Source organism: Typopeltis vanoorti, chromosome 3, assembly GCF_054136105.1.
Source record: "Typopeltis vanoorti isolate ZY-2024b chromosome 3, IOZ_Tvanoo_1.0, whole genome shotgun sequence".
In the NCBI taxonomy this organism is placed as follows: domain Eukaryota; kingdom Metazoa; phylum Arthropoda; class Arachnida; order Uropygi; family Thelyphonidae; genus Typopeltis; species Typopeltis vanoorti.
The window spans coordinates 174,546,214-174,561,626 of record NC_143551.1 but is presented as its reverse complement, the minus strand read 5'-3'; the positions used below and the strand labels follow the sequence as shown (position 1 = coordinate 174,561,626).

The following is a 15,413-nucleotide window of genomic DNA, read 5'->3' as shown; positions in this document are numbered from 1 at the left end:
ATGAATATACTTGTTCTTTATTTTATATAAATTTAATCCTTTTAAATTGTCAAACTGTACGTAACGTAAAAGAGTGCTTTATTACACCTGTGACACATTATTAGGGAGGTGTGGATATCAAAATAAACTAGAAGATAATCCCTTCTTATAGCATTAAAGATGCTGGGACTAGTGTGCAAGCAATAAATTATGGCCAATATATTATAATTAGTATAGAAAAATTGCTTATAAATCAAACTTTTTTAAGTATAAATTATACAATGCTTGCTATTTTTGTGGCATATAAATTAAATCACTCCAGCAGAATACTTTCGCGAGCGCAGAGTGGAGTGTCAACTCTTCCCTGCTGTATAGGATTAAAATAATTAAATATAAATATATAAATATATAAATTAATTAAAACGAATAAATTAATTAGAATTAATAAATTAATTAGAATTAATAAATTAATTAGAATTAATAAATTAATTAGAATTAATAAATTAATTGGAATTAATAAATTAATTAGAATTAATAAATTAATTTAAAATATTAAAAAATTAAATATCTATTTTATTTGAATTTATATGTTCATGTAAACAAAAAATATGATTTATTTTTAATAGAACTAACTTTATAAAGATACTATAAAGTTTTACTTACTTGAAATAATTTATCATCAATGAGAGGAGTGAAATTGCTTATGGTGAGATAAAATTGTAGCAAAATTTGGCTGTATAGTTGTTAATTTCAATTTCAGATGCGGTTCGACATCTATAATGCGATTCCTCTTCTTCGTCTTAATATCTACAAGGGCCGAAAATCCAACTTCGCACAGATATGAACTTGGAAATAGAAAAATGAACCTTAGAGCTTTATCTGTTAATTCAGGAAATTCATTCTGTATTTGTAGCCAAAATGATGATAACGTATTCTCGCTGTATTTATTTTTTAGGAAAGCTAGTTCTAAAAGTTGTTCTTCTATTGATGATAGACCCTTTGGCATAAATTTGTTTTTATTGAAAGGGTATCTTATCCTCAATATTAATGTCCAATTCAGGGAAATACTTTTCTAGATTCATTTGTAAGCTTTTTAAATGCTGCATGATAGTAATTTTCACATCATCATCAATTTGTTCATTTGAACTTGCGAGCAATTCATGAAGCGATGGAAACGCGTCAAATTCTCCATTACCAACCCGCTTTTGCCATAACTTTATTTTTGCTAACGTGGCGTTCACTTTATCTTGGACATGAAATATAGAAATTTCCTTGCCTTGTAAAGATAACTTAAGACTATTTAATACAGTAAATATATCTGCCAGGTATGCTAATTAACTGAGCCATTTCCAATTATGTAAATGCATTTTCAATTCAAACTTTTCATCAAGAGAAACTTGTAGTTCATTCCGAAGTTCAAATAAACGAGTAAGGACTTTGTTGGAGAAAGCCAACGAACATCGGTATGGAAAAGAAGTTGTGTATAGTTGCTTCCCATTTCTTTGCAAAGTTGAGAGAAAAGTCTGGCGTTTAGAGGACGGCCTTTAATATAATTTATGATTTTTATAGCTTCATCAAGAACTTTTCTTAGGTCTGTAGACATCACATGTGTAGCCAAAGCCTTCCTGTGTATGCAGCAGTGTGTCGACTTTGCATTTGTTGCAATAGCTCGAATCCATGAAACAAGCCCTTTTTTTAGATCCGACCATGGATTTCGTCCCGTCCGTGCTTATTCCAACACAACTTTTCCAATCAAGCTTGTTTTGATGCATAAAGGTGTTTATACTGTTGAATATTTCTTCTCCTGTTGTATGTTCTGGCAAGGGTTGGCAATATAAAAAGTCGTCATGAATTTTTTGATTTTTTTCGTACCTAACGAACACTAGAAGATTTGCAAAATTTATAATGTCGATGAATTCATCTGCCTGCAACGCATAATAACGACTCTTACGTATATCGGATAACAATGTTTGTTTTATATTTTCAGCCATTTCAGTGATTCTTCGATGAACGGTACTATTTGAAAGGCAAATCCGATCAAAAGATCTTTTTGCATTATCTCCGATCATAATTTCTGCTATTATTTTTGCTGCAGGCTTGACCAAAGTTTCACCAATTGTTTCCGCTGCACCACTTTTTGCTATTAATAGCGACACACGATATGAAGCTTCTAAAGCCTTCATGTTTTCACCTCCTGACACGATCGACATCACTTTTTGAGATTCTTTTAAATTTTTTAGTTTATTTTGAAAAAATTCGACAGATTTGTCCTTGCATTCATTATGTTTCGATTCAAAATGGCGATTTAAATTACATGGTTTCATGCTTTCATTTTTTAAAGTTTCACCGCAAATTACACATAATGGAACAGGTTCCTCTTCATTTACCGTCCATGAAAATCCACATTTCAAGTAATTTATATCGTACTTACGAAGTTTTCTCATCTTCTTCCTAGTTGGTTCTTTAGAAATGTCAGACGACACACACTTATCAATTTCACTTGATCCAGATACAATATCAACATTTTCTTGTTGCTGACAGCTACTTGTATCTACTGTGTTCCTCTCTTTTGCGCCTTTTAAAAATCCAGTCTTTAACCAGTGATCCATACTTAAGAATTTGAAAGCTAAAAAAAATTACCGTATTTAACGAACAGTCCTTCAACAAATGGCTAGTGAAAGCAGAACTCGAAACAGACAGCAATGGTAGGCCAGTAGAGACAAAGCAGCTATGAAGACGTTCATATGATTTTTGCGGTATTAAAAAAAGATCGCGCTACTAATTGACAAAGACAAGCCGACAGTTCATTTGAAATGCTAATTCTCTTCAACCGAATTCCTTATACAGGGTGTCCCAAAATTCACGCAAGATTTAAATTTAGCGCCATTTGTGCGGTACCGTGTTGCCAACGAGAAAAACAAAGACAGCGTGACAGCTGACAGTTCAGGGTTATTAAAAATGGAGCGCTACACGAAAGAACAACTCATTTTCATTGTTGAGCAATATTTTAAAATTAATGAAGGTCTGGCAGCTACAGTTTGCAATTTTCGTACAAAATATGGTCGGAATAGTGATTTAACTTCATCAACTGCGAAAAGATTAATTAAAAAATTCAAGGAAACTGGATCAATTAGTGATCTTATACACTCTGGCCGTCCTTCAACAGAAAACATCGAAGCAGTTCGTGAGAGTGTTGCTAAGAGTCCAGGAACATCAATTCGGCACCGTGGTCTTGAATTGGGCATTTCGAGAAGCTCTCTATAGCATATTCTCACGAAAGATTTGCATCTTTATGCTTACAAAGTTCAATTGACTCAAGAACTGAAGCCTACTGACCACACGCAGCGAAGAGAGTGCGTTGAATGGATTATGGAACAACAACAAGTAAATGCTTATTTTTCGAACAAAATCATCTTCAGCGATGAGGCTCATTTTCATCTTGATGGGTTCGTTAATCGACAAAATTGTCGCATTTGGGGTTCAGAAAATCCACGAGTGATTGTTGAGAAACAAATGCATCCACAACGTGTCACTATTTTGTGCAGATTTTGGGCTGGAGGCATCATCGGTCCATTCTTCTTCGAAAATGCGGCTGGTAAGGCAATAACAGTTAATGATGCTCGCTATCGCGACATGATAATCCAGTTTTTTGTGCCTAAATTGCAAGATATGGATGTGGACGACATGTGGTTTCAACAAGACAGTGCCACATGCCATACAGCCTGAGAAAGAATTCAATTACTGCATGAGTCATTTCCTGGTCGTGTAATTTCCCGTTTTGGTGATCAGAATTGGCCGCCCAGATCATGTGACTTAACGCGGTTGGACTTTTTTCTTTGGGGTTTTTTGAAGTCTAAGGTTTATGCCAACAAGCCCACGACCACCCACGCCTTGAAGAAGGAAATTGAGCGCTGTATCAACGAAATTCAGCCACATTTATGCAAAACGGTCATGGAAAATTTCGACAAAATAGTGCGTATGTGCCAGCAAAGCCGTGGAGGACATTTACCCGATATGCTATTCCATGCATAACCCTACTGTATACTTTATGAATCAATAAGAAATTACAATTTTTAATTAAAAACCTGTGTTTTCTATCAAAATTACTTCTTGCGTGAATTTTGGGACACCCTGTATAATATCTGAAACACATTCACTGTATATTTCTTAGTTTTAACACGTTCACTCAAACAAAACCATATGTTGCCGGTGCACCATATGGTTTTGATTGTCTACTATACAGCATTTTATGTGGGAGGGGTCATGCGATTCATTAGTTAGTGCCGTTTTTACCCAGTTGTCTCTAATTGCACTGTTTGTTGAGAAACATATTACACAGCCTGCAGATGTCTCTGTACCTTATTCAGTGATATAATAGGAACGTTTTACGGTCTCAAACTTAAAGTTTATTTCATGCGTTAATGATGCATAGCCGAAAATTTGCCAAGGACCCCCTGAAGACCTTTCGCTTACCCCTGGGGGTCCGCGTACCACACTTTGAGAAACATTGCTATAGTGTAATGCAAAAATAAAAGTGTCGAGTACTATCAGTACCCGCCAGATGTGTGTAACGAGATGAAGTAATTTGCATTTTCTATTGGCATCTACCTTTACTGATGTAGAAATACAAAAATAATAACTCCATCTATGAATCAACCTCTGAACTATGTATTTTCCTATTTAGATGAGTGAAAGGTAGGTAGGGAGGTTAAAAGGAAAACTTAAAAAACAAATCATAAATGATGGGTTGGCAAATGGAGCCTTCTTTTTTCTGAAGTCTGTGTTTTGTGCAAAATTTCTGAGAGAGCAAAGTGCAACAATCCAAACAACGATGTGAAACAAGTCTTCGGAGTCAATTATATATATATATATATATATATATATATATTTTTTTTCTCTCTACGTGTTTTAAATAGTTCGTCAGAATGTCAAACTCTGTTCTCAGAATCCTAGGCATTTAACGTATATTATGATACCGCAGAACGAGAGTGATGGAATGTTACCGTATCATATAACATTTAGCCGTGTACACAACGTCAAACACGAAAGAAGGAATCCAAAGCATACTTTTGTTCAGCAATTAATTTCATGACACTGATATACGAGAAGATTTATTTATGTTGCTTCTCTTATTCAACGCCTCCGTTCTTTTTTTTTTTTTTTTTAACCCACACTAGTTAGCGGATGCATGCATCCATATGTTGTTCATCCGTTCTAAACAGCTTTTAATAACAACTTGGACACTATATAATAATTATCGTTAATGTTATAATCATTGAGGCAATTATTGTTGAATTCTTTTAAAGAACAAGAGGCTCTGGAAGCAAATTAGGGCGTTAATTAAAAACTAGATTTATGTTAAGCAGCATTTCGTCAAAACATTGAAAACAAGTTGAGGACTTTCTTTCTGTTATTTACAAGAATTTTAAGGGTTTACAAAAATATGCTTTAAATGGTAAAAGATATTTAAAACAGTAATTTGCCATTATGAAATGAAAACCGAATTGCGAACAGGTGATACCATGGAGTTCAATGAAGGAGCATTACTACAATGTTAGGCCTGGTATTTCCTTGAAGTAGCATGCAGTTAGCGTGTCTAAACCGGTTTTCTGTGAGGAAATCACTCTTGTAATATGAATGGGAACCTGTATCGCCCCTGGCTACATTAATACACCTATGACCTCGTAAGCTGACAAAGAGGTGCGTAGAGAGGGTATATGAGCGCGCACGCGGGACACACACATACGAAATAAATGAATAAATAAATAAAAAAGGAAAAAGGAAAAAAAAAACGCTACCTGCAGTCATTAAGCCAATGGCATTATGACCGTATGATGGCGCCACTTACATGTTTGGTATATTGGTTTTCAAGTTGCCATTTCCTGCTTTACCATTGGCAGTAAGTGACTATCACTGGCATCTTTTTATGCAGTTTGGTTGCTTTACCACGGATTTCGAATAATCATTGGAAGTGAATTTACTAATCGTAACGTAGGAAAATGCGAGTTGCTATTTTTTTATTTGTTTGTTTGCTGGTTTTGTGCTTTGTTAAAGCAAAAAAGGTAAGCATGAATAGCATGATACATCTTACTTTAAAACTTTTGTTATTCCAAATGAATTCAACTGGTGGGTTTCGGGACTATTTGCAAGTTGACTGTGTGTGTAAAAATGTGAGTCGAGTACAGCATTCTTTCTCCTGATTCCGGACCGTTAGTTTAAATAGACTTTAATTTTTTGGTGGGGCAAAAGAAAAATTAATTTAATTATCATGCACATGCTAATTATCGATTTTTATACTCAAACTTCTAAAGTAAGCTTTTATTCATCGTGTAATTTAGGAAACCTGTTTGAGATAATCTGCGAACCTCCCAATAATTAAGATTTTAAACATCGGATGTGTGTATGTATGTATGGAACTTTTTTTTTTTTTTATGCTGTAGCGAGGTGCTTGATTGAATAAATTAAGATACTTTTCTGATGATAAATTGTACTGCATAACTTTTGAAAGCAGCAAAGTTATTGAGATAATTCTGAACAATAATTGGCGAAAACATTAAGCCTACCGCGAATAATATTCTGACGAAAAAGATATGCACTGTTAACAAACGAAAATTTTGTATTAACCTCATTACTTGGTTACCCCAATTTCTCAGACTATTTGAATACGACCAACTTAATATTGAAAAGGGGCGTTGTGCGTACTTCCTATAATACATATCATTAGTTGTTTTTTTTTTCAAATATAATCCTACCGGCACTTCTTTAACTGACTTTATCAAATTGTAGGTTAAGCATGTACTTTCCAAAGTTTTTATAATTAATTCGAGGTGAAATGAAATTTTGTTGCACTCTAAATTGAATTCATTTGGGTTACGTTAATTATATTCTTCATTATAGAGCAGTGGTTACTAACCTTTATCCACATTACCGCTGATGTGTAAGACACATTTCCTGCACCATTTGGCGCCAAAGCAAGACTTACTTGCGTTCAGTACAAAGGTTCACATTAAACCTAATGTATTAAATACTAGAATCCCAGTCAGAATGGTAGAAAGTGGGGGTGACGCGAGGACGTTGCGTCGAGAAGGCTTACAGTGTATATAAAAATATGTTGGCCGTTTTTGAAGCATAAATTTAAAGGGTGGACAAAAAATAATAATAATAATAATAATAAACAAATAATAATAAAATAAAATAATACTTTAGAAATTTTAATACACTCGTAGTACGTTTTAGAGTAATTTGATTAGCCTGATATCAATTCTGTGAATATAATACATACCTCATATGTTTATCATTTTAGAGCATATTATTTATTCATGATAAAATATTAAAATGTTACTTCGTTTCATTATTAACATGCAACGATAACTCAACTCGAAATCGAATAATGCTATTGATGTACAGATTTAAAACATTTTTAAGCTAAATATAATCTTATGGAGAAGAGAAGTGACCTCCAAAAAGTAAAAGGAGTAAATCTTTGTTTTCTAAGGAACCGGTTGACGAAAAAAAATGATCTCCTGCTGTTGCGACCTTGGCCCAATTTTAAACTTATTTTTTAAGTTTTCTTGTGCTAATTCATCTGTTTTTGTGGCAGATAATCAGCACAGAGCAGATGTTTCCAACCACGAACTACTAAACAAGTCTTTAAAGTAATGTTTTCCAACCATTTTATTACAGCTGCCCACCTAAATCTAAGAATAATTTCTTACGTCACCTTATAGGTTTTTTGATATATATTATATGATAAACTTTTTTTTATTTCAAATAAAGAATTGTTCATAACGGCAATCTAATTTATTAAGAACTGACAAGCGTGGAAACGTTTCCAGCGTTTCCCTCGATGAGTCCGTTGGACTCCCTGGAGGTGTCGTGTAATAATAATATAATAGTGCATAGTTTCGAGTCTTCCCACCGCATTGGAGATTTCCAACATCCAATGCGGATCTTGAAATTTCTTTCCTCCACTTGTGCTTTTGTCTATTTAACATTAATTTCGCGGATAATGTTGTTACATAGTATTTCTTGGCGTTGGCTGGCTATGAACCAATCCCTTTCTTTGTAGAGGCCTCGGAGCTAAGATCTGAGGAGATAGGCGTTCTTGGTCCCATTCTGTCATTTTTTGCTTGATGTTTTTAACTGTTAGCATGATGTTGATGCCCATCAACATGACGTGTGGGGGGCCATGGAGGTAGTTAAGAGTACGCTGGTCTTGCAATTGGGTAAGCATGAGCATAGATGCTAAAGAAACTGGTGGTGCAGCTCCAGTATTTCCAGTCTATGGCTAGAATTCTTCCGTCTGTGAATCCCTTTGGGTGTTGTTGAAAGCAAGGGCTAATTCTCCGTGCTTGCTGCGCAAGCTCATTAATTGAGAAAGAAGTAATATTTATTTGTTAATAAATGTATGAATTTATAAGCATTCCATTTAGGCTTTTATTTTTGTAGACAGAAGATGTCTTAAGCTTGTGCGGCAATAATTGAGCTTTGCGTTGTGTATCGAAGGCCGATGCTTGCTCGGTTGTATGAGCTTTCAAGTCCTCGCTGCACCACTGCGATTTAATGCGCGCGCATAGCCATTTCCGCTCCCTTCACGTTGTCTTAAACACAAGGCCATCGCAGTCAAAGTAGCTCTAGCCGGTGAGCTTCAGCCAGCCTTTACAAGTGTGCGTGTTGCTTGGGAAAATTAAGTTACGACCAACTTTTTATGACGATGTTATTCATCAGTTCATAAAGAACCATAGGGTAGAATTTGTATTCAAGTGGCTAAATTGAAAAAGATACAACAACATTTATTTTACAAATGATATTCTATTTGTATGATTAAATGTACATAAATTTCTAAATATATAGTTTTAAATGGTCAGTAATTCATTATTCCGCTAATCAGACTTCTCTCACTCCCTGAATGATAAGAGCAAGCGTGAATTTTAAGACCAGCATTCTCCCCTTTTTGAAAGGCTCCTAAGAGGGGACAGTATTACTATCCCAACTCCAGCACTGAATAGTGTTGGGCCGAAGCTCCAGTGTTATGTTTAGGAGTACTTTGGGCTAAGTTCCTAATATCTCTTTCAGGAGCAATAGCCTAATGTTATATGATAGCATTAGTGTTCAAGCTGCCTCTTGTGTGAATGGTGGACAGATGCTTCGGATGTTAAGTGAGACGATGCAAAGAGTGGCGACGTTATTGATTATACTCGATCTAAGCTTTGGCGAATCAAAGTAAGTACTCTATTCGTAGGGGAAAGTGGAATATTTGTCCCCCTGCATGCTTCTTTATCTTAAATCTAATCCGTTTATCGTAACAAATGCAGCTGCTCATCCCACCCCTTTCTAAAGAAGATTCCATATAAGATGAATTGTGATTCCGTGTACCTCTTGATCTCATCTTTTATGGAGTCTTCTTTAGAAGGGGTGGGGATGATCCAGCTCCATTTCAGATTCCGAAGTTTTAGTGATGGGTTTTTTCTCGATTTGTTTCTCTTGTGTTGGAGCTGGGTCCTCTTTCTGCTTTTTCACTTTTGATGGTGGCGGCAGAGAAAAGAGATGTTTCACTGAGGACTCCTCCCACCTGGATACAGGTTGGAGGAGTTACCGGCTGTTGCTAGTAAGATGGCTTCTGTACAAGTAGCCAGCTGGATAGAAGACCAGTTCTGATAGTGTTACTAATGTACTTGCCGGCTGTGTAACATGCGCCGGTTCCGTCGTAAGTGCTGATGTTGCAGTAGAAATAGGGCAGAGGTGGTGGGTTTAGCTACATTTTTTTTTCCCAGGGCTGTTTTGTGAAAAGTCCTCTCCAGTGGTTTTAGAGTTCTGGAAATTTTGTCTTTTGCATCGGTTCTGTAAGTGGTTGAATTGATTCTCCTTCTCTCTCGGCGAAAGCACGTAGTGGGCAGCTAGTCATCCAGTGATCGGGATCGCTTCACTTTCAGGACACTGTCTTGATGTGTCCGATACTAACGCAGTTGAAGCTCTTGGCTCAGAGGCAGTTTTTGCACAGATGTTCAACCGAGCCGCAGCAAAAACATTGTCGCTACACCACTGGGTAATTTACCATTACTCGTGCCTTGCCGATGTTGATTAAGTTTGGCACTGGTAACCTCATATCCATCGTGAAGGTTACCTCCTCTGATAACCAAATGGAATCTTCCTTAGAAACTTTACTCACCTTTCCCTACTTTGCAAAGGCTTGTACCAACCCATCTTCCCCAACCTCAATATATTCTATTGGGAACCTATCGATATCACTTGGCTGCCTACCATTATTGGTGTTATGTGGCTCCCTTGTACAGAGAAACCCTCAAATAGTTATCGACGTTCTTTACCAAAAATTTAGTACCCCCGTAGGGAGTTGGAGTGGATGTTTTGAGCTCCTATTGTTTCTTTAAGCACGTTAGTAAGAACTGTGAGGTGCCAGGGTGTGAGAACGTCAATACCCAGAATCCTAGTCCTGCGGGGGGGGAGAGGGTGGAGCCATCCCTGGTTGAACTCTGCGTTCATATGTAGAAAAAGAAAGACGAGAAAAATACCTCCAAGTTTATCCACTTATAGTAGCATTAATTTAAGTTAAATCGATAAATAATAATAAAAGCCTACTTATAGGCTTTTGTTATTAACTTTATTTTATTATAATTTATCTCCAATAGAAATAAATAGGCTCATTAGAGCCTGCAAGTTACTTATAAACACTCAAAAGGGAATCAATAAAAAAAGAAATCCAGACGAAGTACATTTTTTTTTTTTTTTTTTTTTTTTTTTGTGAAGCAATACTATTACTGACAAGTAGCATTCTCAATGTTGCCTAGAACACGTGATGTGGCCTTTTTACGTAGTTCTGCATAAAGGTTTTTAATTCAGTGTTTGGTATGTGTTGTGTATATTGCTGTCGGTTTTCGTGATCTTGTTAGATTTAGTGTATTTCATAACATTTGAGATTACTATATTCAACTTAGTGCCGTAAAATGGCGCCAAAAACGCCACAAGAATATCGTAACTCGCCATGCAACTGAAGCAATGGCAAGGTAGGAGGGCTTAAAAAAAATCATATAAAATAAAAATTTAAAAAATTGCATATCAACTTTTTTTTCTGTTTGTGATTTTAAATAGTTTTTTGAATTTAGGGAAGGCCAATTACTGCTTGCCTAGGGACGACATATAGCCTAACAATTGTCCCGAATAGAATTACAAAAAAAGAAATTCTAACATGAATTCAAAAGTTGAAAACAAGGCTCCCACTGAAAAGAAGCATGAGAATATTGAAGATTGAGTAACTTTTGAAATAAGCTTACCAGTCAGACGACGATTAAATTAAAATCGAGTCGTTTAGAATAACATAGCAAGGAAAATAAAGGTAAGCAGCAGGAGAGTTCTATAGTATGGCGACTCCTTCATAAAACACGCCATTGATGACCATGCTAGTACAAGTTTTAGACGCAAAAATATAACAGATATAATTGAAAAATAGAAATGATAGATGTAGGAAAACGATTTAAATCGCGATCAGTTCAGTATGAAACAGGATATCAAAGGTTTGCTGGAGGAAACGAAAGTCAAGAATGAGAAAGAAAATGTTTAGTACATTACCATGATATGATAGTGTGTTAAGAAGGGCTAGAAAGAATGGTTGCAGGTGTTTGGATGTGTGCAGTGAATTTGATGGAGGAATGTACTTAAGAGACGGGCTGTGTGCTTAGCATCAGAAGTGCGGGGATTATTTATTGGTAGGATACCCAATACGGAGTCACTGAAACAATCGTGATAAAAGGAATAACGAGAATGTATGCAAAACAGCAACGAAAATACTTAATCATGGAGGTGATTAATGATATGATTACGTATCTCCGTATGATAAGTAGTATATCCGTCTAAATATTCCCCACTTCGTGGGGAATATGTAGAATAATGTAGACAAATACACTTGTTACAATGCTGCATCATTTGCAATCCTCTAAGAAAAAAAGTATTTCCCTTGTTGCACAAATTGGTCTATTTTTGTTGTGGGTGTTTATCAAAACTTTTCAGCTCTCCTCGTAGACAGGATAGGATGGGAGTACTAAATAATATCGGCATAATTTGAGTCCAGTTGGGATAGAAAGCTATGAACTGCAATACTAGTAACTGACACGTAACAGTGAATTTGAAGCTATCTGGTGTGAAATGGAGTAAGTTGAAATACATAGTTGGGTATTGTTACAGACTTCATGTGACTGTTACTGGTAACTACGAAATGCATCGAAAATAAATCATGAGTAACTTTATCTGAACGTTGGATAGCGGTGAAATTTCATAAGAATGAAAGCAAATTTATTGAGCTGTTGCTAGACAACTTCGAACAGCATGTGACAGAAGGAATCCGAGGTCAGTGTTAATTCTGATTATAAAATCAGAGGGTGGTTTCAGACATGTTCTGCCTCTGGTCGGTGACAGTCATCATGCTGTCTCACCTGGGAAGTGGCTAAGTATATGGATGATCCATTTAAGAAAGGTTACATGCCGAATTACAAAGCGCAAAATATAAAATACTTAAATGATGGAATAGTGTGGGAATAAGATGGACGTTTCAGTCTTATTAAGCAGGAGAGTCTTAAGCAAAAAATGATTGGAAGGAATCGTGTGCAAAAGGATGACAGCTATGGAAATTATAATGCTGAGGCCAGAGGAGTTCAAAGATTTTTTTACTTAGCTTTCCATACAGTACTTGAGTATGAAAAGAAACTGGCTCTGCAAGTTGCCCACAGCCTAAAAGAATTCTGTTATGATGCAAGTAAAAAAAAAAAAAGTGAGAATAAGTGCAGTAGTATGTAGGTAAAGAAGAGATGGTTAAACTAATGAATGCCCATTTTGCTAACAGTTATCAACATAAAGCCATCAGCAGTAGGGGCAGTTGAGATATCGGCACGGGAGCCTCAGCATTCAGCTGAACTGTTTGTCCCTTTGACTAGACTGTATAATTTGAGTATAATATGATAATTCCATTGCACGAGGGTAGTATAAGGACTGAGTCAACTTTTCAGTATCTTGGGAGTTAGATTCGGAAATATTGGTAGAAACTCTCATATAGAAAATGAGTTGTCAGAAAACCTATGCATTGTAAAAACAGCGTGGATTTACAAAGGGGATGTCATGCAGAGCAGCTTGCTCACATTTTGTTCCAGTCAACTTATGGGGAATCCATACACAAGAGGAATAATGGATACTCCATAAAACTGACTTTGAAGTCTTTTTAACTTCACAAAGTCAGAAATAGGATATAGCATGGGAGGCTATTAGGTATGTTGGAGGATACAGAATTGGATTATAAATTAACTTGAATAAGAGAATGGCAGAATGACGGATACAAAAAAAAAAAAAAAAAAAGTGGTGTGGGAGGCAGTCTGCAAGATTTATTCTTATGTAACACCTCCAGGGAGTCCAAAGACTAATCGGAGGAGAGTGTGTATATGCTGACCGATGCACTTCAGAAATTCTTGGCTTATTGTACATTAATGACGCTGGAAAGAGTTTGGGAATTGATATAGGCTAGGTGATCAGGAATTCGACTAAGACTCAGAACTCGCAGAATCATTTGAATAGGCGGGAATTACGAGTATGTTAAACTGGCTGTCATTTCAGTGTTCGTAAATGTAAAGTTAGTACTTTAGTGTGATCAGATCCATTGATTTATTGATCCTTAGAGTTTAATAGATAGGAAGTTGAAGTTTAGGGACCATATTATAAATACAACTCGGATGATAATTGCAATGCTGAAAAGAATATTGACATGTAAGCATAAGGAAGTAATTTTACCTCTTTACAAGGTCTTGATACAACCTCGGTTGGATTATTGTGCACAGATTGCTTTCCGTGATGCAGAGGATGGAAATAACTTAGGTGATATCGTGACTCTGGAACGTAGCTGGGGTTAAATTAAGAATTTGTGGATGGTAGATACAGGATACCAGTAGATGGAATCCATAATTTTATGGAGGATGAAGAGATGGATTTCGTGGAACTTAAGTGGATGAATCAAGAAAAAAAGTGACAACTTTTTTTTTTCACTCATAGAGCTGTGTGTAATTGAATGAATTGCTTTTGGATTTGGTAAATGTAGGTAGTTTAAATGCATTGAAAAGGGATGACAGCTACGTTTTGATATGTGCTTTCCCTTGATGAGCCACTGACACTCGGGAGATCTGGTATTAATAATACCATTTAGATAAAAGAATAATGTGCAGTTTGAGCTTTTTTTTTTGCATTCTTTGTTACAATATATTGTGCTTTTTCACCATCAATACTTATCTGTAAAGACAATTTAAAATTTATTGCAAATATTTTGAATTCCGATATATTGTCATATAAGCCAGTGGAAGTGCTTTAATAACGCTAGGTTACCCGAAAAAAAGCAGTTCTAGGTTCAAATCTAATCGCAGACTATAGGAACTTTTTCTAACCGCTTCCCGAGTTAGGCGATCTCTGGCATAGATAATCCAGGCCAGAAACTCAATAAAATAGACTGTAAAGCTTGCAGTATTTTAGACATTATATAGTGTTAAGGACACAAGATGGTGGCACGGTCTGCCGTCTCTTGGGCCAGCTATCTCTGGTTGGCTACTGCTGCTGATTGAACTGCTCCTCAGTCTCCAACAGTTAGATAGGGCTAAATAGACTCCTCAACACCCTATAGGGAAAAAAAACGTTATTTTTGTTTATATAAATTGGTGGGTCGTAGGTTCGGCATGATTTAAAAATCACAGCATGTAATAAGGTTCTAGTATTAGATGCTGTGATTAAGTTTCAACTGAATCGGGCCATAGCTGGGCTTTCAGTGATGTCAAGCTGCACTTTCGTATTATTTGTTTTGTATCGCATTCTTTGTCACAATATATTGTGCTTTTTCACCCTCAATACTTATCTGTAAAGATAATTTAAAATTTATTGCAAATATTTTGAATTCCGATATAGATTTCAAGTCGGTCATAATTGGGGTACTAAAAAAAATTAAGCTTTTATTTTCTTTTTCGTTTATTTCTTCTTAATATGAGCATTCAAGAGAAAGTGATGTTGAGTAGAGAATGATCTTAATGTAATAACATATACAGGTTTATTTTCGAAAAGTCCAAAAACAGGAAGATAAGACTCGCATGTCTGTTCTTATAGTGATATTGTTTCTTTCCTTCTGTTTATCACTAATCTTAAACAGCATCCGGTGAATCGATAGCATACAAATGACGTAATTTGATGGTCCCTCACACAATATATATTGTCTTGAATAGTGTGGATTCTACGGATGAGTTCGTTGTGAGAAAACGCTAATATCCGAGCAAGAAACCCGCTATTCTGTGCCAGAAATCGAAAACTGTGTTTTCAATCGGAGATTAGAAACACTTAGGTCTTTCTTCCAGTGGCCTAGCACTCCTACAAACGACATTTCCAGACACCTATACAGATTTGATAAT

At 35.9% G+C, this 15,413-nt stretch overlaps 1 protein-coding gene across 1 annotated transcript in view; it reads left to right on the top strand.

Annotated features, from left to right (window-relative positions):
• Positions 1-5,865: 5,865 nt before the first annotated feature.
• The window catches only part of LOC150108753 (uncharacterized), a 47,903-nt gene continuing 38,355 nt past the window's right edge, over positions 5,866-15,413 (top strand). Inside the window, exon 1 of the mRNA XM_090416211.1 lies at positions 5,866-6,041. Coding sequence (XP_090272337.1) covers positions 5,979-6,041 — 63 coding nt within the window. The 5' untranslated portion in view covers positions 5,866-5,978. The remainder of the gene's footprint in view (positions 6,042-15,413) is intronic.